Genomic DNA, 26,118 nt, shown 5'->3' with positions numbered 1-26,118 from the left:
AGGCTGAAAATCTTCACGCATATTAGAAGCAATTAGAAATAAAAAAAAAAAAATAGAAAAATACTTCGGAGTTTAAGTAAACTGGAATAATTTAAAAATAAAGCTAGTTAAAACACTAGTTTTCTCCATTTTTCTCTATGGCGTGGAAACTTGGAAAAAATCGACCTTTGAAATGTTCTGGTGGAGAATGCTTCGTATCTCATGGGGCAAAAATAACCAACATCTCAGTATTAAAAGAACTGAACGAAGAACAAGGCTATCAAGCACTGCCTCCAAAGAATTCTGTCCTACTTTAGTCATATAGCACGCCGGGGAGATGACTGCTTAGAGAAAATCATGGTAGTTGAGAAACTGGATGGAAAAAGACCTCGGGGAAGATCACCAACTAGGTGGTCTGACCAAATCAAAAGCCTCAACAAGATGTCTGTTACGGAGTGCTTTAGAAAAGCAGACGAACGAGCACACTGGCTGGATATGCAGCACACCTGCATTAAAAACTTCCAAAGCAAGCACGAACTTCCGCCATGAAGGAACAACTAAGAAGAAGAAGGAATAATTTAAACCACTTTTTCCTACGACCTATACTTAGTACTTTAAAGATCCAAAAAAACAACAATGACATTTCTGTATTGTAAATTTTAAAGAAAATAAAAACATATTTTTGTAAATGTAATTCTGTTCTTTATATTTATTCATATTTAAGTCTTTCTAAAATTACGTACCTATAAAATATTCACAAATAAAATAACACCCAGAAATTTTGAGAGCGGCAAAATTCAAATATTGTCAAGGGGCACAAAATTCAAATCTTGCCAAACGGCGCAAAATTGAAATCTTGCCAAGGAGTACAAAATTTAAATCTAATCAGGGACGCAAAATTCAAATCTTCCCAGGAAAGCTTATAATTTTAGATACGATGCTGCTCATTCTATGGTTTTACTTCTTTTAGGCATCAACATAACCTGCTTCAATCTTCCCGGTCTCCAGAACGACATATTCAACGAGGTGTCATGGCCGATAAAGCTGATAATATTGAAGGAGTTGAATACGAAGACAACTGAATCAAAGGGCTATCGACGAGTTGGTATCCAAGCTTACAAGATGAAGAGGGTGTTAAGGGATGATGATGGGGAAGTGATAAAGGAAACAACGCAGGTAAGGGTTGTAGTACCCTTGGAGGTTCAACTCCAGAGGCCCTACCACGTACCTATTTTTTATTTATAATATAAGAGTAATAGACGAGCATGTAGTCCATCTGATGGTAAGTGGGTACTGCTGTCCATGGACATCTGTGATCAACCCCAAATAAGATTAGATTCCTGAACTGAAATTAGTCCTGAGGTCGCCCGCAGATGCGCCGCTACCCCTGAGAACTAAACAGAAATGTCTCAGAAAAGTACCAACTTTTCTTATTTTTCTTATTTCACTTAAGTTAGCTTTAGTTTAGTGTTAAGAGACTATCAGTGGTGTCACTCATGTGACCTCCTTTTCTCCGTTCCAACTATAAAGGGGTAGCAACGAATCTCATCACAGTAGTTGACTACTACTGTCCTTACCATTAGATGGATAGCTCACTGCTACATCTTTATTAAAAAGACACCTTTGGATTACAGTCTCCTCAAAAAGACGACAGCAGCATGAAAATGAAGCTATTCCGCTTGATGTACGAAACCATCCGTGATAGTGACGTAAAAGTACGTCGAGCGGAGGTCATTAAGAAGTACTACGCGAACTCCACCGCCTTCAACCTCGGATACGTTATGGGTGAGATCACGGATAGGTTTAACGTGATGTCGGACATTGCGCTGACGCTACAGCGGCTCTACTCGGAGTGGAGGCCGATGGAGCACATCAATGCTTACGAGCAGATCGCCAACAAGGCGGTGGAGGTGAGCCATCTGGCGGACGCTGCGCGCAACATCATGAAGAAGGACTCCGACTACCTACAGCGGTACAAGGTTAAGGTGTAACCAGCATTGTATACGCACAAATAAAGCGATTTTCATTTGTTTTAGTTTTTTGTTTTGACCAAAATTACATCATTTCTGTCTCTTTCACACTTACTTTCTCTTTCATACAATTTTTGTCTTTTTTGCACATTAACAATCTTAGTGTCCCCGCCTATCTTTCAATGATTATTTTGATTCTCCCTTCTTAACACTTTCTATGTCCATCTCTTTCGATTTTCATATTCAGGTCTCTGACAATATTTCTATCTCTTGCACTCTTTCTCCATCTCTTTCGCACCCCTTATTTAACCCAATCTATCTGTCGTTCTTTGCATTGCTTTCTCCCATCGATTTTATTGTGATTTTTCTCTTTGTCTTCCTCCAACACACTCTATCTCTATCTCATTCTCCCTCATTCTCTCTCTCTCTTTAATTATTATTTTCCTCTATTTAGATATCTCCATCATCCTACACTACGTGGTGTGTGGTACACCAGTCCGGTAGACCGTGACGTCACAGCTGACATCACAGCGGCTCTACGCGGAGTGGAGGCCGATGGAGCACATCAATGCGTACGAGCAGATCGCCAACAAGGCGGTGGAGGTGAGCCATCTGGCGGACGCTGCGCGCAACATCATGAAGAAGGACTCCGACTACCTACAGCGGTACAAGGTTAAAGTGTAACTATACATGCAAATAAATTGTTTTAAGCTGTTTTTTGTATTTTATTCACCAATTTTTGATCTGTCTCTTTCACACACGTTCTATCTCTCTCATACTTTCACGGTCTCTCCCGCACATTAACAATTTCATGTTTTTTTGTTTCTTTATTTTGTTTTCCTTCCTTATTGACACTCCCTTTTTTAACAACTCTCACAATATATATATTTTTCAAACTATCTCTGTCTCTTTCACACACACTGTCTCTTTTCGCCCAAAGTATCTTTCAAAGTAGTAGTTCTTGCCTTCTTTTTATATTCTTTTATCTGTCTTTTTTTATCTCTTTCCATCTCTCGAACTCTTGTTCGTTTTTCGCTTTCTTCTATATCATACTCTCTATCTCTTTCTATTTCACTATTACCATCTTGTTCCTCTGTCTTTGTCTATTTCTACAATTCGTTAATTTTTAACATTGGCTCATCTCTATCATTTGTCTTTCTTAAACTTCATTTCTGTCTCCCTCTTTCTAGCCTCTACCACTCTTGTTCTAGCTTGTCATCCTTCTAATCAGACGTCTTCATCGACACCTCATACGTTAGGACACGTGAAGCCGTTTGCGCTGCAGGGTGTACCAAAGAATGAGAGACGGATGGATGATTAATATTATCTACCATGACGCAGTGCTACAAGTGCCTCAATGAAATGGCGTTATGTATATTTTTTGGTCTGAAGACAATAAAAAAATAATTAATGAACCCTCTCAATTATACATTTTAATTATAGGATTTTATTGGATGCTAAAAAAATAATCTTAGATTCAAAATAATTTATGAGAATAAGTAAATGTCTTTCCTATGTGCCATTATGTAACATAAAAATGGATTTCATAATATTTTCTTCAGTTTTATGTGAGTTTTTTTACACTTTTAGGTAAATTAAACAATAACTCGACACTGTTAAATGTGGCAGAACTCTTTGGTTCGACTCCGGCGGCACCACCGTCACACCTATTTATGTTATAACAGCAGTGTTAAGCGCTGCTGTGTTCTGGTTTAAAGGGTGGTAAGGGAGACATACTTATCAGAGGCGTTCCATCTTAGTCCTCAGGGGCAGCGGCGCATTTGTGGCCGACCTCAGGGAGCAATCTTATCTTATATGGGGTTGATTACAGATGTTCATATTGACTACAAAACTTTATGGCAGAGTTACTAGTTTGCAACAATTATTACTTTTTAAGCTTTAAGTCTAATTCCAATTCCAATATTATTTATTCAAAATTGATTTAGGTATATAGAACTACTAGCTGACCAGGCAAACGTTTTGTTGCCATATAAATAAAAATGTTAAGGGTGAACAACCCTTAAAGTAAAGCCGTTTCGGAGGAGTACGGTAACTAACATTGTGACACGAGAATTTTATATATAAGATTTTTGAAAGTCAACAAACTACCACCGCTTCGGAAGGTGTTTCGCTATGGAAAAGAAGCGGCGAAAGAAACTCCATACGTGCAAATTTCCATCTTTTATGAAGTAAAATGTTTGATTAATTATAATATTGTGGTTTTTAGTTTTTTAAATAATAATATTATTTCAGATATTTTATTTCTACAAGGATCTGATGCTCAAAACGTAACGAAAAATACCACCCTTTCCGACGACCCGCCATTACCGATAGGAGATGTCACTTTAAATACATATTTTAGTCTAGATAATTCTAGTAAACGTAAGTTCGCTTATAGTAACTAGTTTTTATTTTTTTATAATATAAGAGTAGCAGACGAGCATGCAGTCCACCTGATGGTAAGTAGCTACTGCCGCCCATGGACATCTGTAATCAACCCCAAATAGGATTAGATATTCCTACCTGAGGTCGGCCACAGATGCGCCGCTACCCCTGAGGACTAAGCTGGAACGCCTCGGAAAAGTCTGTCTCCCTTACCACACCCTTCAAACCGGAACACAGCAGCGAACTAGTTATTATAGTCCGGTCAATTTAGACATTTGAAATAGCAAAAATTCCGGGAAAGCCAATTTTTCGTAGAGACCTTGGGTTTACCATTACAAATAAAGTGTCAAAAGTCCCCATCGATCCGATGTGTGCGTTGCCAGTTATTCGAGGTCAAATGTCAAAATTTTAGGTTTTTGCTATTTGAAATTAAATTTAAAATTTTAATTTTTGCTATTTGATCACTATTTTCATGTCTAAATTGACCGGGCTATTACTATAAGAACAAAAAGAAAATCGACTGCTTAAATATAAGTAGTTTACGGTTAAGTAAAGGGAGATTTCACTGTGGGTTGGGTGATCATGCCAACAGCTCCAACAGTCTGAGTCCGAACTTGTATATATACGCTATGTTTAGAAAACTCCGATAGCGTGATTCAGAACACTCGTGGTGCCATCTCTTGACGAGTAGCGGGAGGTTACCACAGTAACAAAAGTCAGCTGTAATCAACCACAAATAAAATTCCTACTTGAGTTTGGCCACGGAAGCATTACTACCCCTGAAGACTAAGAAACGCCTCGGATAAATGTTTTTTTGTATAATATAAGAGTAGCAGACGAGAATACAGTCATCTGATGGTAAGTGGCTACTGCCCGTGAACATCCACAATCAACCCCGGATAAAATTCCTACCTGAGGTCGGCCACGGAAGCATTGCTACCTCTAAGGGCTAAGGAACGCCTCGGATAAGTATGTCTTCCTTCACACCCTTCAAAGCGGAACAGCAGCACTTAACACTGCTCATAACAGCAGTATTAAGTGCTGCTGTTCCGCTTTTTTTACATTGGGGGGCTTCTATTTAATTTTCCGTCCCGGGCCTCCTACCTTTGTCCGCCACTTACTACGGCCTAATCCGCCTGCAAAGAGACCTGTGCCCAGCAGTAGGATGGTTAACGATACTAACTGCCCTCCTTCTTGTCAGCCGTATAGTCGTCAAACACTCCATGCCCTCTGTGTACTTTATATTTCCGTTCGAGCTCGTGTAACATGTTACACAGGTGTATGATCATCTTCGCATGGACCAAGATGTTAGTATATACGTACAGCACCAGCGTTACCGGAGCAAAGTTTCTGTGTAACAAACAACATTAAATGAAACGAATACAGTACCATGAGTTTTTACGTTTTGACAAATATGACTTATTTATTTGTTTACGTATTTGCCCAAACAAATTCCAATCAACGCCCCTAGCGGATTGTATCAGAACTATAGTGTCAGTAACGTAACATTAAATGTCTAAATTGGCAAAATGGCGCTTTTTGTTTTGTCTCTCTTTTTTGTGAACATATGAGGCAGACAAAAATACTTGAGCACTTACTTATTGTTACGTTTACTCAGCCTACTGAACCAACGGAACAGAATATTTTTTTTTAAACTCATAGGATTTTTTGAAAACTCATAGTAAGGGTCCAGTAGATCGCGGTAATCCGACAATCATTTTGCAGGGCAGTGTCGGAGTATTGAATTTGTCGGATTATAGAGTTCTGCCTAAGACCCCCTATAGTCCGATTTTTTACGAAAGAGTACCTTCTCGACAAATTACAGATCCAATGATAAGATTTTATATTTTACTAGCTGACCCGGCAAACGTTGTGTTGCCATATAAATAAAAAAATGTTAAGGGTGAACAACCCTTATCAATTAGGGATATGAAAAATAGACAGTAGCTGATACTCAGACCTACTGAATATGCATATAAAATTTGGTGAAAATTGATAAAGCTGTTTCGGAGGAGTACGGTAACTAACATTGTGACACGAGAATTTTATATATAAGATTAACGTCATTATAGGACTTGATAATAATCAATACATATTTGATAAATAAGTGCCGCCGGAGTCGAACCACAAGGGGTCCTACCACCTTCAAGTATAGAACTCTAATGAATTAATAAATAATAGCTTGTAAAAATGCCTGTAAAAAGCTTGTACCTTGTAGGATAGTTTTCATATCTGTTGGTGATGTAGTGATACAGCTCCAGGATTGTGGTGTATCTCCAGATGACCTCATGGGTCGAGTACCCTACTTCATACTCTAGGGTCGTCTTGTATAAAGTACGGCGGTGGAAGTACCGGCGAATGTCCGTCATGCTGAAAAGAACCATAATAGAGGGGCAGCAGACAAGCACGCAGTCCACCTGATGGCAAGTGGATACTGCCGCCCATGGACTGTACTCAACTCCAGATAGGATTAGATATTCCTACCTAAGGTCCGCCACATACATATATATATTTGCTAGTGGTTAAGAAAGTCGACCTCTCGAACGAGGGGTCCGAGGTACAAACCCAGGTCACCTCTGATTTTTCAAAATACTTGCTATAACAGTGAAGAAAAACAGCGTGAGGAAACCTGCATACCTGAGAGATTTATAAAAAAAATCTCAAATGTACGTGAAGTCTACCAATACGCACTTGGCCAGCGCGGTGGACTATGGCCTAATCCTCATTCTGGGAGGAGACCCGTGCCCAGTAGGACAGTAATGAGTTGATGATGATGTTTTATAAATTACAGAATATGTGGAATTTGACATAGAAGATTTATTAGATTCCAGAAGGACAATGCGTTATTGGGGATCAGCTGCCGATATCTTATATATGTGTTTTTATATACAGACAACATATAGGAATGCGTAAGTTTATTATATATCAATAAAAAAGAACTAAAATATGCAATAACGCCAAAAAATGGCGTAAAAATCATAATCTGATGTCCAATTATGAATAATTACATTAATAGTAAAAAAAATAATACATACAATTTTAATAACAGCAGTGTTACGCGCTGCTGTGTTCTGGTTTGAAGGGTGTTGTAAGGGAGACACTTTTCCGAGGAGTTCCAGCTTAGTCCTCAGGGGTAGCGGCGCATCTTTGTCGACCTCAGGTTGGAACCTAATCCTTTCTGGAGTTGATTACAGTCCATGGGCGGCAGTATCCACTTACTATCAGGTGGACTGCATGCTCGTCTGCTGCCCCTATATTATGGTCCTTTTCAGCATGACGGACATTCGCCGGTACTTCCACCGCCGCACTTTATACAAGACGACCCTAGAGTATGAAATAGGGTACTTGACCCATGAGGTCATCTGGAGATACACCACAATCCTGGAGCTGTATCACTACATCGCCAACAAATATGAAAACTATCCTACAAGGTACAAGCTTTTTACAGGCATTTTTACAAGCTATTATTTATTAATTTATTAGAGTTCTATACTTGAAGGTGGTAGAATCTCTTGTGTTTCGACTCCGGCGGCACGTATTTATGAAATATGTATTAATTATTATTATTTTTTTTTTTTTTTCTTTGATTCACTACAATATCAATTATTTTTTGACAATATTTTTTGTAAGTCATATAATGACGTTAATCTTATATATAAAATTCTCGTGTCACAATGTTAATTACCGTACTCCTCCGAAACAGCTTTATCGATTTTCACCAAATTTTATATGCATATTCAGTAGGTCTGAGTATCGGCTACTATCTATTTTTCATACCCCTAAGTGATAAGGGTTATTCACCCTTAACTTTTTTTATTTATATGGCAACACAACGTTTGCCGGGTCAGCTAGTAAAAAATAAAATCTTATCATTGGATCAGTAATATGTCGAGAAGGTACTCTTTCATAAAAAAGTTCGTACTAGGGAGTCTTAGGCAGCACATGTTCGCAAAAAAAGAGAGACAAAACATAAAACGCCATTTTGTCAATTTAGACATTTATGTTACGTTACTGACACTATAGTTCTGATACAATCCGCTAGAGAAGCTGATTGGAATTTGTATGGACAAATACGTAAACAAATACCAAAACAGTCATATTTGTCAAAACGTAAAAACTCATGGTACTGTATTCGTTTCATTTAATGTTGTTTGTTACACAGAAACTTTGCCCCGGTTACGTTGGTGCTGTACGTATATACTAACATCTTGGTCCATGCGAAGATGATCATACACCTGTGTAACATGTTACACGAGCTCGAACGGAAATATAAAGTACACAGAGGGCATGGAGTGTTTGACGACTATACGGCCGACAAGAAGGAGGGCAGTTAGTATCGTCATTAACTTTTCTTTTTTATAATATAGGAGTAGCAGACGAGCATGCAACCACCTGATGGTAAGCTACTGCCGCCCATGGACATCTGTAATCAACCAGATAGGATTAGATATTCCTACCTGAGGTGGGCCACAAATGCGCCGCTACCCCTGAGGACTAAGCTGGAACGCCTCAGAAAAGTATGTCTCCCTTACACCCTTCAAACCAGAACACAGCAGTGCTTAACATTGTTATGAGGCAGAATAAGTTTTGGCAGTGGTGCCGCCGGAGTCGAACCACAAAGGGTTCTACCACATTCAAATCTCTTCTGTAACTATATTTTAGCTGAAATTTTACATTCACGTTTTGTTTGGATGACAATGTTATAACATTAGTCACGTGACTCTGAAGTCAAAATGGCGGACACCCCAAGATGGCGGAACAATTATATTTTGAACACCAAGATATAAATATCATAAATTTAAAGTTTTTTCCAAAAATACGAAAGATAAAATTACTTAGCTAAGTAAACCTATTTCTGTCTAATAACAGCAGTGTTAAGTGCTGCTGTTCCGCTTTAAGGGTGTGTTAAGGGAGAAATACTTATCTGAGGCGTTCCTTAGTCATCAGACGTAGCAATGCTACCGTGGCCGACCTCAGGTAGGAATTTTATCCGGGGTTGATTGTGGATGTTCACGGGCAGTAGCCACTTAACATCTGGTGACTGTATTCTCGTCTGTTACTCTTATACTATAAATAATCATTTATCCGAGGCGTTTCTTAGTCCTCAGAGGTAGCGATGCTTCCGTGGCCGACCTCAGGTAGGAATTTTATTTGTGGTTGATCAGCTGTCCACGGGCAGCAGCCAGTATATTTTTTTTCGATATGTGTTTACTGATGGCCCTAGCGGCCTACACAGCTTCACAGGGTTTTGGAGGCGAGCCTGAGGCTCAGCCGGGACAAGAAGGCTATGGGCTGGAAGGGAGAGATAGCTTTGGTCGCCGTTGCCGGTTCCCTAGACCACCTTCGCTAGAAGGAGAGAAGCTTGCGGACCCAGTTACCGGAGTCCTGACCATCCGCCTCATGTCATATAGGGATTTGGCACTATCAGGTTTGCAATTGCTGTGTCCCTGTAGTTCCGGGACCAGAATAGGGCAACGGTCTGCCCTGCCTGTCGTAAGAGCCGACTAAAAGGGGCTTCCGGGGTTGCGGTCGGCAAGAGTAGGGGGAGCTCAAACCGTCCAGCGAGCGACCCCGGGAAGGACAGCGGTTTTGTGTGGTCGCATGTCGCTGTAATCACCAGGGAATGTGAGAGGAGCGTAAATTGCTCCCCCCAGGGCAGAGCCCAGTAGAAGGGCATCGCGTTAGGTGGACTCCGGTTGTGTTCCGTTGGAGATCCCGGAGTTCTCCACCAAACGCTGAGGACGGCCACCGGGGGGGTTTTAGTGCGGTAAAAATCCCACATAATCCGGCTTCACTCCCATGGCGTCGGGTACCTTTTGAAGGTTTCCCCCTCGTCAACAAAAAAAAAAAAGTTTCAATTGCTTTATGGCTCTTAACATTTGGCAGAAACAAAGAAAGAGAAGGAATACAACAGAACTGTGGCTGATGAGCACCAAGCCGCGTACGATAGGTACGTTGCGGAGCTAAGAAGAGAGGAGAAGAGAAAACGGAAGATTCTCAAAGAACAGAGGAAGAGTGTACTCCAGCTAGGAAGTACTACAACAAGAGGGAAAGCTACTCCAAGAAAAAGGTTACATTTTTACCATGCTTTTATTACCTTGACCCGTATGTATGTATATATGTATGTATGTATGTATGTGTGTATGTATGTATGTATGTATGTATGTATGTATGTATGTATGTATGTATGTAACGGAATCTTTGAACTCGATTTTTACCCGCTTTGAACGGTCCGATTAATTTAAAATTTTGAACAATTATCAAGAACCGATGACAATTCACGATTTTAATAATATCCTAACCACCTAAGAACTGAAAGAAAACTAGGAAATAGCAGAGTTTAACAGTATATTCAGTGCTTCGCGACCGTGTTGTATGAAAGCTACAGCAAGAATACCGATGACATATTTTCTAAATTCAAAACAGAGTTTTTCTACAGCATTCTATTTTTGGTTTACAAAAAGTATCAATATCCAACACCTGCCCTTAAACCAAAAATCGCTACACTTCCTAATAAAATAGTCTAAACAATGTATCATATAAAAACACAGTCACATATCAAAACCTAACTGAGAAACAAATTTAACAAATTTCTCTTTTACCAAAGGTTTTGTAAAAATGTCAGCCGTCATTTCATCAGTAGAGAGATACTCAACTCTCACCAAATTTTTACTAATTATGTCTCTGATAAAATGATGTCTGACGTCAATGTGTTTCGTCCTAGCATGAAACATTGAATTCTCAGACAACTTAAGCGCGGATTGATTATCATTGTACAGCGTTACTACAAAATTCGCATTAAACAATTCCTTGAAAAAGGTACGCATGAACAATGCCTCCTTACACGCATCAGAAAGTGCCATGTACTCTGCCTCGGTACTAGACAGAGCAACTGTCCTCTGTTTACGACTCTCCCAGGAAATCACCGAATTGCCAATCTTAAAAAAATACCCCGTGACATTGTGATCCATCGGTGTACCAATTGGGTTGCAATCTGTCATTTTGAACCGCTTGCAATATAGTCCGATTGGTCAAGAGTGATCTTCCCTTTCTTTCTTGAGACTCTCATTCCCAAGAACTCATGAACAGTTCCCAAATCTCTCATCTCAAATTCCTTCATCAACTGCTGTTTAATTTCAGTCTTATCTGCAGCAGAAGACGTAAATAAAAGAATATCGTCTACGTACAGTGCAAGCACAGTCAGCTTCCCTTGTTGGTTTCTAAAATACACGCAGGGTTCAACCGCAGACTTTCGAAAATTCATTTTGTCTGTAAGAACGCTGTTTATCTTATCGTACCAACATCTGGCAGCTTGCTTCAGCCCATAGATGGATTTGTTTAACTTATAAACGTAGTCTTCCTTCCCCTTTATAACAAACCCATCTGGCTGTTCCATCAGCACGTCTTCATGGAGATCACCGTTCAGGAATGCAGTCTTTACATCTAACTGATCAATATTTAGATCATATTCGGCGGCTATGGCAAACAACATTCTAATTGTTGGATGGCGAATTACTGGAGCAAATGTCTCCTGGTAATCTATACCGTATTTCTGAGTAAAACCTTTCGCCACCAGACGAGCTTTAAATTTCATTAGCTCTCCATTTAAGCCTCGTTTTTTCTTAAAGATCCACTTACATTTCACAGGTGTCTGTCCTGCCCTTAATTTAGTCAGTGTCCAACAATTATTCTTTGCAAATGAGTCCAACTCATCTTTCATTGCCTCACGCCACTGCTCCGCCTGTCCACCACTCAACGCCTCTTTCACAGTTCTTGGCTCGTCGATGTTGCAGTTCAGCACACACAATAGGACGCTTTCATCCGCGCTATCGAAACTGTCATCCGATTCCTCAGAAGTTCCTGGAACATACGTAACATCCCGCGAGTCATCTGAACTATCGAAGGTTTGTCTACCATCAGTGTCGTTGAATGAGAAGATCTCCTGGCGTCTTTGACGTCGCCTCTGATCAATTAGTATGTCATCAGATGGAACCTCATTCAAGGACTCTGACTCTAAGTTGGGAGGGTCAGTTCGCAGTTTAGTATTGCCATTCGAAACAATACTCGGTATGTCGACCAAATCTACACTATCATCATGTGACATACTACTCGAGATAAATTGATTCTCGAAAAATACAACGTCTCTGGCTGCTATGCATTTCTTAGGGTACTCTGGATCTAAGAGTCTATAGCCCTTGCTCATCTCACAATATCCAACGAAAATGTACTTCTTGGATTTCGCATCCAGTTTCCGTCTATTGTGCACTAATGCATAAGCTACACAGCCAAAGATCCTAAAGTGACTAACATTTACCTTTTTGCCAGTCCACTTTTCCTCGGGCGTCATCCCCATCACAGCTTTGGTAGGCGTCCGATTTTTGATGTATACAGCTGTCTGTACAGCTTCCGCCCAGAGCCGCTTATCTAACCCAGCGTCCTGCAGCATACATCGCATCTTTTCCACAATGGTCCGGTTCGCTCGCTCGCTGACACCATTCTGAGCCGGCGAATACGGCACAGAAGTTTGATGCACAATCCCGTGCTCCTTCAGGAACGTCTGCAAACAACCATTAATGTATTCCGAGCCCCCATCCGACCTTAGGATACCTATTTTATTCCCTGTCTGGTTCTCAACAAGAGCTTTGAAGTTTTTAAATTTTTCGAAAACTTCGCTCTTATACTGCAAGAAGTACACGAAAGTCTTTCTCGAGCAATCATCTGTGAAGGTTAAAAAATATTTTGCACCCCCCAGTGACGCCTCGGACATAGGCCCACATAAATCCGTGTGTACCAGGCCTAACAACCTGTCCGACCTACTTAGTGATTTCCTGGGAAACGGAAGTCGCGTCTGCTTCCCCTTAACACAGGCTTCACACGGTTGGAAATTTTCTATGTCGTAATCTATGCCCCTAGCCATACCGTTTCGCATTACAGACATGCTCCTAGCATTCAGGTGAGCAAGGCGTCTATGCCACGTCCCCTGCGACACCTTCGACGCAGCCAGATTCGAAACGCCGCTTGGTTGCGAACTCGCAGTCGCAGCTCCCGAGCACGAGGGAGTTATGGCACTTTCTAATGCTACACTACATACATACCTTTTGACGTTAAGTCGGTAAACATTGTTTATGCGTGTGGCAGTAGCTATACACTTGCCGTCCTCCATGACTCTACACATTTTTGAGTCAAATGCCACCTTGAAACCTTTTTCTGTTAATGTACTAACTGATATTAAATTACAAGTTAATTTCGGTACATAGAAAACACCATTAATTGATTTTATTTGACTTTTACATGTCAAGTCAACTTTGACGTTACCTTGTCCAACCGCATATAGTTCCTCACCATTTGCAACTTTTACTTTCAAATAAGGTTGAATAGCCTGAAAATCACTAAAAAGATTTCTGTCCTTGCATAAGTGACTCGTCGCACCACTATCAATGTACCATGCGTTGTCGCTATTTACATCCACCGTGAGCGCTGCTAGCATTCCCTGGCCCGGGGTCTGCTTCTTGTCCATATTTTGCTCCTGTTTCTTCTGCTTAAGGGTACAGTTTTTCATAATGTGCCCCGGCTTTTTGCATCGGAAACAAGTAATTTGTTTTATGGGCTTTCTCACAGCTAAGGCCGACACTTCACTCTCTTGCTTATCATTACGCCTATGACACTCCTGCAAGAGTTTGGCCTTCACCAGCTCACTCGATAGCTTCGATGATGCATTCTCGAGCGTCATGACTAGTGGATCATATTCCGTGGGTAACCCACTCAACATAATCACGGCGACAAAATCATCATCCAGCGGCGACCCGATATCATTAAGTTGCTGTGCAATTTCCGTAACTTTGGATAAATATGTGTCCATGTTACTAAACTCAGATAGTTTCAACCCAAACAGACTTCTCAGAAGACTCAACCTCCTGCATAAACCTCGGTCCTCGAAAGCGCACTTCAAATTATTCCACGCTTCCCACGCAGTCGCTGCGTTTCTCACGTGAGCATACACCGACGTATGCACAGCTAGGCATATTTTTGCTAGCGCCTTCAACTGTTTTTTACTATCCTTCGATTCTTGGCATTCTGTAGGCTTCTCAACACATTCCCATAAATCCTCGTGGATGAGGATCATCCGCATTGAGAACTTCCAGTTATGGTAGTTCTGGATGCCTCTGAGTTTTTCCACAGGAATATTGGAATTTTCTCCGGCCATGTTTTTTCTTTAAATGTCACTCGAAACAAAAATTTTAATTTTACAATTTTATTTTCGCGGACCCAGAAAAAAAACTCATGCGAAGCCCCCTACGGGCGTATTGCCCATAACCTGAAAGAAAACTAGGAAATAGCAGAGTTTAACAGTATATTCAGTGCTTCGCGACCGTGTTGTATGAAAGCTACAGCAAGAATACCGATGACATATTTTCTAAATTCAAAACAGAGTTTTTCTACAGCATTCTATTTTTGGTTTACAAAAAGTATCAATATCCAACAAGAACCACAAAGGATTCTACCACCCTTAAAAATATGTCACTTCTATTCACAATTTAGACGAATCCAACGACACCTCATGCTTAAAAATTGACACCCTACCACCCAAACCATATAATATATTTTAACCCGACTGTTATTTGTCTGTTTAATAATTAGGTAGAACCGCGCCAAACTTCTAGTCCGCTCTGAACATAAAAACAAGTCGTGTCGCAACAGCTTGTATATATTAGCGGGACGAGGACAGCGCGGTACCCCCCGGCACCCTCCGCTGCCCGCTCTCGCCCTGGCGCACAAAGCGCAGTTAGTGTGTCCTTACTGTTGTTACGGAGTATATGCTTGTAGTTGTGTTCGACCGCATTGGCTCTCTGACTACACCTGCGCGCAACTTCAGAGCGGACTAGAAGTTTGGCGCGGACTCTACCTAATTATTAAAAAAATACAAAAAATAACAGGGGTTATAATACACCTTATATTGTTTGTAGACTATACTACTAAGTTTTATTTAAATTGTATAAGAAGAAATGACTTAAAATTGTTTCTTTTTCAGCAAATGGCCCCTTGATTATGGATGGTCGATTGAAAATTGGTAATCAAATTTATTTTGTGCAATCATGTAAATGAAAACTAAATAATAAATGTAAATGAAAATAAATATAACACGAGTCTGTTATTTATTTTTAAATAATATTAAAGTATAAATCAAGCATGAAGTCCACTTTTTACATAATATAAGAGTAGCAGACGAGCATGCAGTCCATGATGGTAAGTGGCTACTGCCGCCCATAGACATCTGTAATCAACCCAAGATAGGATTAGATATTCCTACTACTACCTAAGGTCGCCCACAGAAGTGCTACCCCTGACTAGAACGCCTCGGAAAAGTCTGTCTCCCTTACCACACCCTTCAACCCAGAACACAGCAGCGCTTAACACTGTTGTTATAACAGAGTCGAATCACAAAGTGTTCTATCACCTTCAATAAAATATATAATGGACGTAGTTATGCAAAATAGATCCAACCACAAAATCTAGCTTTTGAGAAAATAGGTCTTTTAGTAAAAGTTAAATTACATAATTTATGGTTGGTATCACTGATATCTGTATGAAAAGAAAGATGTACCATGCAGCTTGAATATTTTTTGCATATACGAAAGTTGATGTGGAGATGCCATTTGTGATAGTAACTAAAAAACGGTTTTTGTGGGTTGGATCCATTTTGCATAACTACGTCCAATTGAAATTCGTATCATATATATTTTGTATGCATTGTTTTATTTATTCCTTTGTATGTCAATCGTACAGTTTGTTTTTAGTACCTTACCATGAGTTTTTACGTTTTGATAAATATGACTGTTTTGTTATTTGTTTACGTATTGGCCCGTACAATTTCCAAGTTCTGACACAATCCGCTAGGGGCGCTGATTGGAAATTGTATGGGCAAATTAATAGATTAGTAAAGATACTTCGCCGCCTTGAAATTGAATAAAGCCACAAACGGCTTATTAGTAAGTTCTTTTTTTGAATTCTTGACAAATAAAAACATTTTTAGAGAAAATTTACGAATAAATAACTAATACTGCGTAATTTACATAATAAATAAACAATTATTTCAAATATTTTAGGGACATTTTAACATGGAGACGTGGCAAAACTTTTTTAAGCAACTATTTTAATTTTCAAAACTGGGTACATTTTCTTCTTAGGAGTGAGTTATCTTTACTAATATATGGCTTTTACATATAAATATTAACCGATCTGTCATTATAAATTCTGTTACTGTTTATAACGCGCGTGAATATGCGTCACAATAACAAAAACAAATTTAACTCGTAATAATAAGTAGTTATTAATATTTTACAAATATTTTAACAAAAAATTCGCGTCGCAACACCATAGATTTAAGATTAGCAAACATATCTTCGTTCTGTTGTGCTCTTATCAATTATTATCACTTAATACGAACGCGAGTCGACTCATGATATTTATAGCAATTACGTATTATGTGTTCGCAACGCCAGTCGCCTTCCAACAGTGTGTGAATGTATGCGTTTTTGTCGCTGTATAACCCAACCGAATTGTGTACGTCCTTGTGATCGACCACGTGTTTACATCGTTACGTTGTTTCAATTTGACAGGTGTGTCATTTGGCGCGAATATACTTATCCGGGATTAAAATATTCAGCCAAAGTTTGTTTTTAATCTGTGATTTGTGTTTGTTTTGGATTGCCCTTATTTGAACGTGAGTATGGTATTTCGTAATATGATGTAATATGTGTACTAAATAAATCAGGAAAAGTTGTGATTGAATGACGTTTAACCTTTTACTTTTAAATTTCGAATGGGAATTTCAAGGCGAAGTTGACAAAGGAATTAATGTCTATTATGCCAGTTAATATGCAATCTTTAATATTATGTTAATTATTTTTATTGTTCGTATTAACTACGGGAGGCCCACTAAAGGAGGTCTAGGCCTAATTAGAGGCCTGTGTACGTTCACAAGTCAACATACCTTTTTTTTTTCGAGGGGGAAACCTTCAAAAGGTACCCGACGACGTGAGAGCGACGCCGGGTTATGTGGGATTTTTAAGTCAACATAACCTACTACAATTACAAAAAATATGTGAATAAATTACGCATAAATCACTTACATTGTTTATGTATAGAAGTAGTTGTTATCTTCGTCTCTTTTTTATCAGTAAAGATATTACTACTTGTCACGTAATCGAAATGTGATTACACTTGAAATATAATTATATCATTCATATAACTTTAAATAAGTAGGTTATTTGGTTACTTCAATAGCTAGAATATTAAATAATATTTATTTAAGTTTTCCTCAAAATGCCTAACATTATAAACTTAAGAAAATAAAAAAATACTGTCAAAATCATAGATTAGTAAAGATACTTCGACGCCTTGAAATTGAATGAACTTACTATAATAAGTCATTTGCGGCTTGCAAATGACTTATTATAGTAAGTTCTTTTTTTTAATTCTTGACAAATAAAAACATTTTTAGAGAAAATTTACGAATAAATAACTAATACTGCGTAATTTACATGATAATTAAATAATTTATAATAATAATTTCAAATATTTTAGGGACATTTTAGCACGGAGACGTGGCAATACTTTTTTACGGAACTATTTCAATTCTCAAAACTGGGTACATTTTCTTGTTAGGAGTGAGTAATCTTTACTAATCTATGGTCAAAATTGTGACAAGTTAATAAGAATGACTGCCTGTGACAACTTCTGTGACTATTTGAACAAATATTTGCACAAATATTTGGTATTAGATTTACAAAGATATATTTTTTTGTGACATTATTTCTCGATCTAACATCTAAATTATAAGCCGATTTCCTTTTTAGACGAACACAACAAAATAATGATTTCACATAAATACCTACATTATGTATTTACCTTATTATAAGAGATTGAAATGGCAGACGAGCATGCAGTCCACCTGATGGTAAGTGGCTACTGCCGCCCATGGACATCCGTAATCAACCCCAGATAGGATTAGATATTCTCACCTGAGGTCGGCCACAGATGCGCCGCTACCCCTGAGGACTAAGCTGGAACGCCTCGGAAAAGACTGTCTCCCTTACCACACTTCAAACCAGAACACAGCAGCGCCTAACACTGCTGTTACAACAGAAATAGGTGTGGCGGTGGTGCCGCCGGAGTCGAACCACAAAGGGTTCTACCACCTTCGAACCTACCTGAAGCCGATCACATACGTTGCTATTCAGAAATAAGCCTCACATGTATCACAGCCTTCCACCAACTGCTTCATCCTAGAAACAGATGTGATAGTGGTATAGTCCGCGTAAAACTGTCTGCTCTGCAGGACTACCATGAGTTTACAAAAGTATTACTCGCTAGCGACTGCGTAAAATAAATGTATGAAAAATTGTACAGCGCCTCTGGTGGTTACTCGTAGAACTAAAATCCGTAGTGACGTAACTCGATACGTAAAAAACCTATCGAAATCAAATCGCTAGCGAATGTCATTATGATCTATTGCCATACAAATTCGGTCCCATGAGTCATTAATTTGACAGACGTTGTCAACAAATACCGTAACGATAGTAGTTATGTTATTCACTAGCAAAATGACAATAGTTTTCTATTTACCATTTCTATAGTGGCGTTTCTATGCCAACTCATGGTAATGCTACTGAATATAGAAATGAATCGCGTCGCCATAGCAAATTGTATGACACCTGCTGACAACTTCAGCGGACTAGCAGTTTGGCGCGGACTATACCAGTGTTACGATACTGGTTTTACCACCTTCCAATGGTACGTGATACGTCTCACACTTGAGGAAAATACTTATTTATATGTGTTTATTAATAACTAGTTGTGCCCCAGGATTTCACTTACATAACGTGTTCTAACCTAAATAGGGTATTTGCAATTCGGCGATGTTCTAAGCCGGACATTTGGCCTCAATACCGATATTTTTTAGGGTTCCGTACGCAAAGGGTAAAAACGAAACCCTATTACTAAGACTACGCTGTCTGTCCGTCTGTCACAGGGCTCTACCTCCTGAACTGTAATAGACAGACTCTTGAAATTTTTACTGAAGACGTATAACGCTGGCCGCTATAACAACAAATACTAAAAATAAATAAAATAAAGTTGAATATTAAAGGGGGTCTCCATACAACAAACCGGCATTTTTCGGTATTTTTCGATCTAACTGTTAAACCGTACTAGGAAGACGGTTGAAATTTTTACAATCCGTTTACTACTATAACTGGTATTATAATAAATACAAAAAAGAACCATAAAACATATTTTAATTTTATTAGACGTTGTTTACGTATCATTCATCATCACCCCAACGCCAACTATTGTTGTGTCCTATAAATAATTATTGTTGAAAATAATAAAATGAATAAAAATAAGTAAAAAATCCTAACATATATTTAAAAAGTTCTACACATATATTTACGAAGACAGTACCCAGATGCAGAATAGAAATCTAAATTGATCGTTTAGTTATGTCTGTCCGGGGATTAAACCCAGGACAGCATAGTATAGTAAGGATTACTCACTCCTGACAAGAATTTGTAACCAGCTTTGACAATTTAAATTGTCACTGTCATCTATTTTTGTGGTTGAAAAATATTTAAAAAATGTAGATTTTAGAGCATTTATAAATGAAACAATATTTCTCCGCACTTTTTCTTCAATTTCGTGTCTTAACTGCGCATGTCGGCATTGTTCCGCGTAAATTACACCATGCCAGTCATTAAATGGCTGATAGAGTTGTTAGCCGTTTAAGCCATTTCATGGCTTCCTTCAATTACAAGGCGGTGAGATATCTATACTTATCTAAGCCGGACACATACATATTATTCCGGACAAAAACGGACAGATGGCAACCCTACGTACCCGTAATTATACATATATCACAGTAAATATCTTAATTAATTGACGACCAATTTAATAGAAGAGGTCTATTAAATTGGTCGTCGTATGTACGAGTATTACAATCTATGAACGGTGAAGGAAAACATAATGAGGAAACCTAAACACTTGAGTGTTCGAAATAACCTCAAAGGTATGTGAAGTCTAACGGACTTGTCCAGCGCGGTGGACTATGGTCTAATCCTTCTCATTCTGAGAGGCGACCCGTGCCCAGCAGTGGGACAGTAATTGTTGACTGGCGTAATTTACAACTTAGTATTATATCAATTAAACGAGGTCAATTTAAATTTGCAAAACAATAGGACTAAAGTTATTATTAAGTCATCGCCGCTGAGTGAAAAACGCAATAAGTCACATTTTTCTGAATTGAAAATTACTTCAATTGTAGTAACACACCTCTCATTTATCAAATTTATATGCGTATTAGAAATTGATTATCGCTTGCTAAACGGTGCAGGAAAACATCGTGAGGAAACCTGCATACCTGAAACATTTATAAAATTTAAAAAAAAAATCTCAAAGGTATGTGAAGTCTACCAATACGCACTTGTCCTAACACTTGCCCTACTGACTATGGCCTAATCCTTCTCATTATGAGAGAAGACCCGTGCCCAGCAGTGGGACAGTAATGGGTTGTTGATGATGATGAATACTTAAGACTTTAGTACAATTAATTAATTAGTAAATTAGCTAAATGATTGAATTATCAATTAAATGAGGCAGAATATATAGGTTTGTGTTTGTTATTGTTAATTATAATAAATTATAGTTTAAAAACTAAAAACCACGTTAGCGGGTGCATTTTACTGCGGTTCATAACTATTTTCTTAAAGATAATTGCCAATATAATGATTGCAACATTTAAAATATCAAGTACCCTACGCTTTTTAATCTGAATTGAATTATTATTTTAATAACTTAAGTTTTATTATAATATGTATTTTTTGATAGCCTAGTGGTTAAGAAACGCTTCCTCTCGATCGAGGGGTCCGAGGTTCAAATCCCAGGCACGCACCTCTGATTTTCAAATTTATGTGCGTATTAGAAATTAATTATCATTTGCTTAAACGGTGAAGGAAAACATCGTGAGGAAACCTGCATACCTGAGAGATTTATAAAAAATCTCAAAGGTATGTGAAGTCTACCAATACGCACTTGGCCAGCGCGGTGGACTATGGCCTATACCTTCTCATTCTGAGAGGAGACCCGTGCCCAGCAGTGGGACAGTAATGGGTTGATGATGATGTATTTTTTTGAGGCGATTCATTATGATTGATTTATTTTCTAGTTTTTTTTCTAGTTTAGTTCGTTTAGGAATAAAAGGAGTGTTTGTTTAGTTTTTTTAACTATTATTTATTTCTCATTTTTTAGTCTGTGACTAACTCATAAATTGGGGAATTAGTTAATCTAATGCGGATAATGGGAAACTGTTATCAAATTATTGCATTGTCATCGGTCCTTGATACGTGTGCAAAGTTTCAAATTCATCAAGCTTTTAGAAATGTGAGAATTGAGCTCAATGATTCTATTACATACATACATAGATATGACCCAAGCTAATAAAATCGAGGTAAAAATATTAGCAATCCATATGTAATAATTTGATACCTGACCTTGGTTCAAATTTAGTCTTTTCTGTGTTTTAACGTCATCCATTTAAAATTTTTATACAGTTATACTGTTGCTTAGTCTCTAAAATTGGCAAAAAAAATTAAGTTATTTTTATACACATGTGGAAGGTAATGTTTTCAAATACATATGTTATGTCTGTCTCATTATTTGACATAGGGTTTATCAAAGAATGAGACATACATTTATAGGTTAGTGGGTTTCTTTGACATAGCCCTGCGCTGTCAACCCGTTACTATCCCACTGCTGGGCGCGGGTCTCCTCTCAGAATGAGAAGGATTAGGCCATAGTCCACAGCGCTGGCCAAGTGCGTATTGGTAGACTTCACATACCTTTGAGAATTTATTTTAAGAATCTTAAGACTGAACGGACTTTAACATATGTGTTATGATGTGTTGTTTGATTCGTCTAAACCGTGGGAGAGATAGGCTATATTTTTAGCTTTTTAGCAATTTATTTTTAAGCAGTTGGTTTTTGTTTTCGAACGGTGACCATACCGATCTGACGCGCAGAGGGTCCTGGGTTCGATCCCCGGCCAGACAGATTCAAAGCAGAAGTTTCAAAGTGGATAGAAATCGGGTTTAAAGATTCCGTTACTTGTTACTTACATACATACCTACATACATACATACATACAACCAAAGCTAATAAAAGCGTGTTAAAAACATAATATATATACGGTCGAATTGAGAAACCTTTTTTGAAGTAGGTTAAAAATAAAAACTCATTTTAAACATAATTCGACTTACAACATTTCGTTTCCCGACGATTCCACGAAGATTCCAAATCGGCCATGTTGTGCAATGACGTCACAGAACAGGAAAATGTTTGCAACCGTCGTGTGGTTTTCCATACCTGAGTCATGCGTTTTGCTAACATACTTGCATATGTATGTTTATTTATGTACTAGCTGACCCGGCAAACTTTGTACCGTCTCAAAATCTATTTATCTTATATATTTCATATAAAATATAGCCTATGTTACTCGTGGATAATGTAGCTTTCGAATGGTGAAAGAATTTTTAAAATCGGTGTAGTAGTTTTTGAGCCTATTCATTACAATCAAACAAACAAACAAAGTTTTCCTCTTTATAATATTAGTGTTGATTAGCAAAACATAATGAGTTGATGATGATGATGATGTAAAAATTTTAAGTGTCTATATTTATTTATTTATCTTATACAATCTTACTTACAACTAACCTTACAGGGTAACCTAATGCGTTAGTTTAAGTTACATATATATATTATTACACTTATATAATATTATTTAAATGACAAACAATTATTTACATATTACATAATAACAGGCTTTTGTGATCTCATTCAGTGAGCAACTAAACATATAAATACACATCTCTTGAAAAATAATGAGGATTCACCTTGACAGACGGACAGACAGCGTAGGCTTAGTAATAGAGTTACGTTTTTAACCTTTGGGTATGGAACCCCAAAAAAAGACTATTTACCGAGTTATTCTGTATTTTTAGTGCGCGGCGAAAACTTGTTTTCAAGTTATTTTTATACTAAGTGAGTAAATATTTTTCGATGTGTGTAATGTACAATCGCATTTTAAAATGTTAATGTAAGTAGGTACTTTATTCATTGTCCCTGTAGTTCCGGGACTAGAATAGGGCTACGGTATCCCCTGCCTGTCGTAGGAGGCGACTAAAAGGGGGCTTCCGGGGTTGTGGGCGGCAAGAGTGGGGGCTCGAACCGTCCAGCAAGCGACCCCGGGAAGGACGGCGGTACATGTGGTCGCATACCGTCGTAAACACTACATGGTGTGGGAGGAGCGAAAACTGCTCCCTCAGGGTAGAGCCCGATCGGGGCATAGCGCTTGGAGGGCTCCGGTTGTGTTCCGTCGGAGATCCCGGAGTTCTCCAACAAGCGTTGAGGACGGCCACCGGGGAGGTTCTAGTGTGGCAAAAATCCCACATAACCCGGCGTCGCCCCCACGTCGTCGGGTACCTTTTAAAGTTTTCCCCCTCGAGAAAAAAAAAAGGTACTTTATTCATGAGAAAAACCTATATGCTTTATGTTTTTTTATAATATAAGAGTAGCAGACGAGCTGCGTGCTCGTCCACCTGATGGTAAGTGGACGCCCATTGCCGCCTATGGACATCTTTAGTCACCCCAGATAGGATTAGTTATTCATACCTGAGGTCGGGCACAGATGCGCCGTTACTCCTGAGGACTAAGCTGGAACGCCTCGGAGAAGTCTGTCTCCCTTACCACACCCTTCAAACCGGAACACAGCAGCGCCTGACACTGCTGTTATAAAATATATATATATATATATATATATATATATATATATATATATATATATATATATATATATATGTAACGGAATGTTTAATAATTTTATCCCATACTCCTCATCAGGATTGTCAGGAATCAGGGTTAACGATTTTCCTTGTGCGATTTTAGCGTGGTTTTCAGTTTTTAAACTATAATTATTCAAATCAAATCAAATTAAATCTCTTTATTTGTATATATAGAAGGTGGTAGAACCCTTTGTGGTTCGACTCCGGCGGCACCACCGCCACACCTATTTCTACCTAATAACAACAGTGTTAGGCGCTGCTGTGTTCCGGTTTGAAGGGTGTGGTAAGGGAGACAGACTTTTCCGAGGCGTTCCAGCTTAGTCCTCAGGGGTAGCGGCGCATCTGTGGCCGACCTCAGGTAGGAATATCTAATCCTATCTGGGGTTGATTACAGATGTCCATGGGCGGCAGTAGCCACTTACCATCAGGTGGACTGCATGCTCGTCTGCTACTCTTATATTATAAAAAAAAAAAAAAAAAAAATATAGGTCTTACAGGTGTTCATATGGTTTTATAAAATGCGCTATATTCGACCCTTTTGGGTATACAAATGACATAATTTATAAGTCCTTGAATTATTGATTACAATATTCGATAAAATTTATTAAGTCATATATCGGCGTCAGTAAGAAATTCATGAATTGTGTATTAACATTTATCGGTCACGAGCTATTGCCCGCGGCTTCGCTCGCGTTACGAAGTAATATTTTCATCCCCTTTTTCATCCCCTCGGGGGCAGAATTGATCAAAATCCGTTCTTAGCGGATGCCTACGTCATAACATCTACCTGCATGCCAAATTTCAGCCCGATCCGTCCAGTGGTTTGGGCTGTGCGTTGATAGATCATTATGTCAGTCAGTCCTTTGAGTTATATATACATATTTAGATTATTCAATTTCTAAATTTTATTAATATTATATCAAAATCCTTTCTTAGCGGATGCCTACGTCATAACATCTACCTGCAGGCCAAATTTCAGCCCGATCCGTCCATTGGTTTGGGCTGTGCGTTGATAGATCACTATGTCAGTCAGTCCTTTGAGTTATATATATTTAGATTATTCAATTTCTAAATTTTTATTAATATTGTATTTGTTCCAGGTTTTGTCTGCAGATAACGGCAAGATGCTGGATGATGTGATGCCAACTATGAGGAGTCTGAGTCCTGATTTAGAAGATGTTGTCGCTGTCAACAGGAAGCATAATAATATACAGGTATGTTCACTTTTTTGTATTTCCAAAATATACCATAAGTACAGTATGATTAATAAAATTGGTGTACAATACATTCATATTTTAATAAAATTGGTGTACAATAAATTATATAAATAACTTATATATTTACTTACAAATCATAAAAGAGACAGGCGTGGGGGATTGAATGGGTGGAGGTTTTTTTAAAAAAGATTTTTTTTAAAAAAAGGTAATTTTTTAAATATTTTTTTAATAATTTTTAAATATTTTAAAGGAGTGTATCTTCAATTCAATTCGATCTTTTCACAAACAAATATTTAGTAATAATAATATCACTTATTCAAGACAATTGCAGCACACAGTACAATTTTAAAACTAAATATACAAAGATGAAAGTCAAAAAATACATTGAAAAAAGGATACAAACACAAAAATAAAAATATAAAAAAAACGTTAACAATACAATCAAAAGGGAATAGACAAAACAAAGTGGTGGTGGTGGTTGTTTGGTGGTAGAACTCTTTGTGGTTCGACTCCGGCGGCACCACCGCCACACCTATTTCTACCTAATAACAGCAGTGTTAGGCGCTGCTGTGTTCCGGTTTGAAGGGTGTGGTAAGAGAGACAGACTTTTCAGGCGTTCCAGCTTAGTCCTCAGGGGTAGCGGCGCATCTGTGGCCGACCTCAGGTAGGAATATCTAA

General features: G+C 38.4%; 2 protein-coding genes across 4 annotated transcripts in view; both read left to right on the top strand.

Annotated features, from left to right (window-relative positions):
• Nucleotides 1–911: 911 nt before the first annotated feature.
• Nucleotides 912–1,970, top strand: LOC140755392 (uncharacterized). The gene is made up of 2 exons (XM_073090588.1): nucleotides 912–1,155; nucleotides 1,614–1,970. Exons 1-2 carry the CDS (start codon nucleotides 931–933, stop codon nucleotides 1,968–1,970), a joined length of 582 nt encoding a protein of 193 aa, XP_072946689.1. The 5' UTR covers nucleotides 912–930.
• A 14,865-nt stretch (nucleotides 1,971–16,835) lies between these two features.
• Nucleotides 16,836–26,118, top strand: part of LOC140755454 (segmentation protein cap'n'collar) — a 150,088-nt gene continuing 140,805 nt past the window's right edge. For 2 of the 3 annotated variants that reach the window (XM_073090725.1, XM_073090723.1), the window contains exons 1-2: nucleotides 16,839–17,055; nucleotides 25,324–25,437. In XM_073090725.1, coding sequence (XP_072946826.1) covers nucleotides 25,348–25,437 — 90 coding nt within the window. In that variant the 5' untranslated portion in view covers nucleotides 16,839–17,055; nucleotides 25,324–25,347. Of the gene's footprint in view, nucleotides 17,056–25,323; nucleotides 25,438–26,118 lie in introns of all 3 variants that reach the window. The other variant, XM_073090724.1, reaches the window with a different exon arrangement.

This window comes from Epargyreus clarus, unplaced genomic scaffold (genome assembly GCF_041222505.1).
Source record: "Epargyreus clarus isolate Ecla_fem2 unplaced genomic scaffold, WU_Ecla_fem_2.2 ptg000033l, whole genome shotgun sequence".
NCBI lineage: Eukaryota > Metazoa > Arthropoda > Insecta > Lepidoptera > Hesperiidae > Epargyreus > Epargyreus clarus.
Note: the sequence above shows the minus strand (reverse complement) of the source record. Positions and strands in the feature narration are given on the sequence as shown.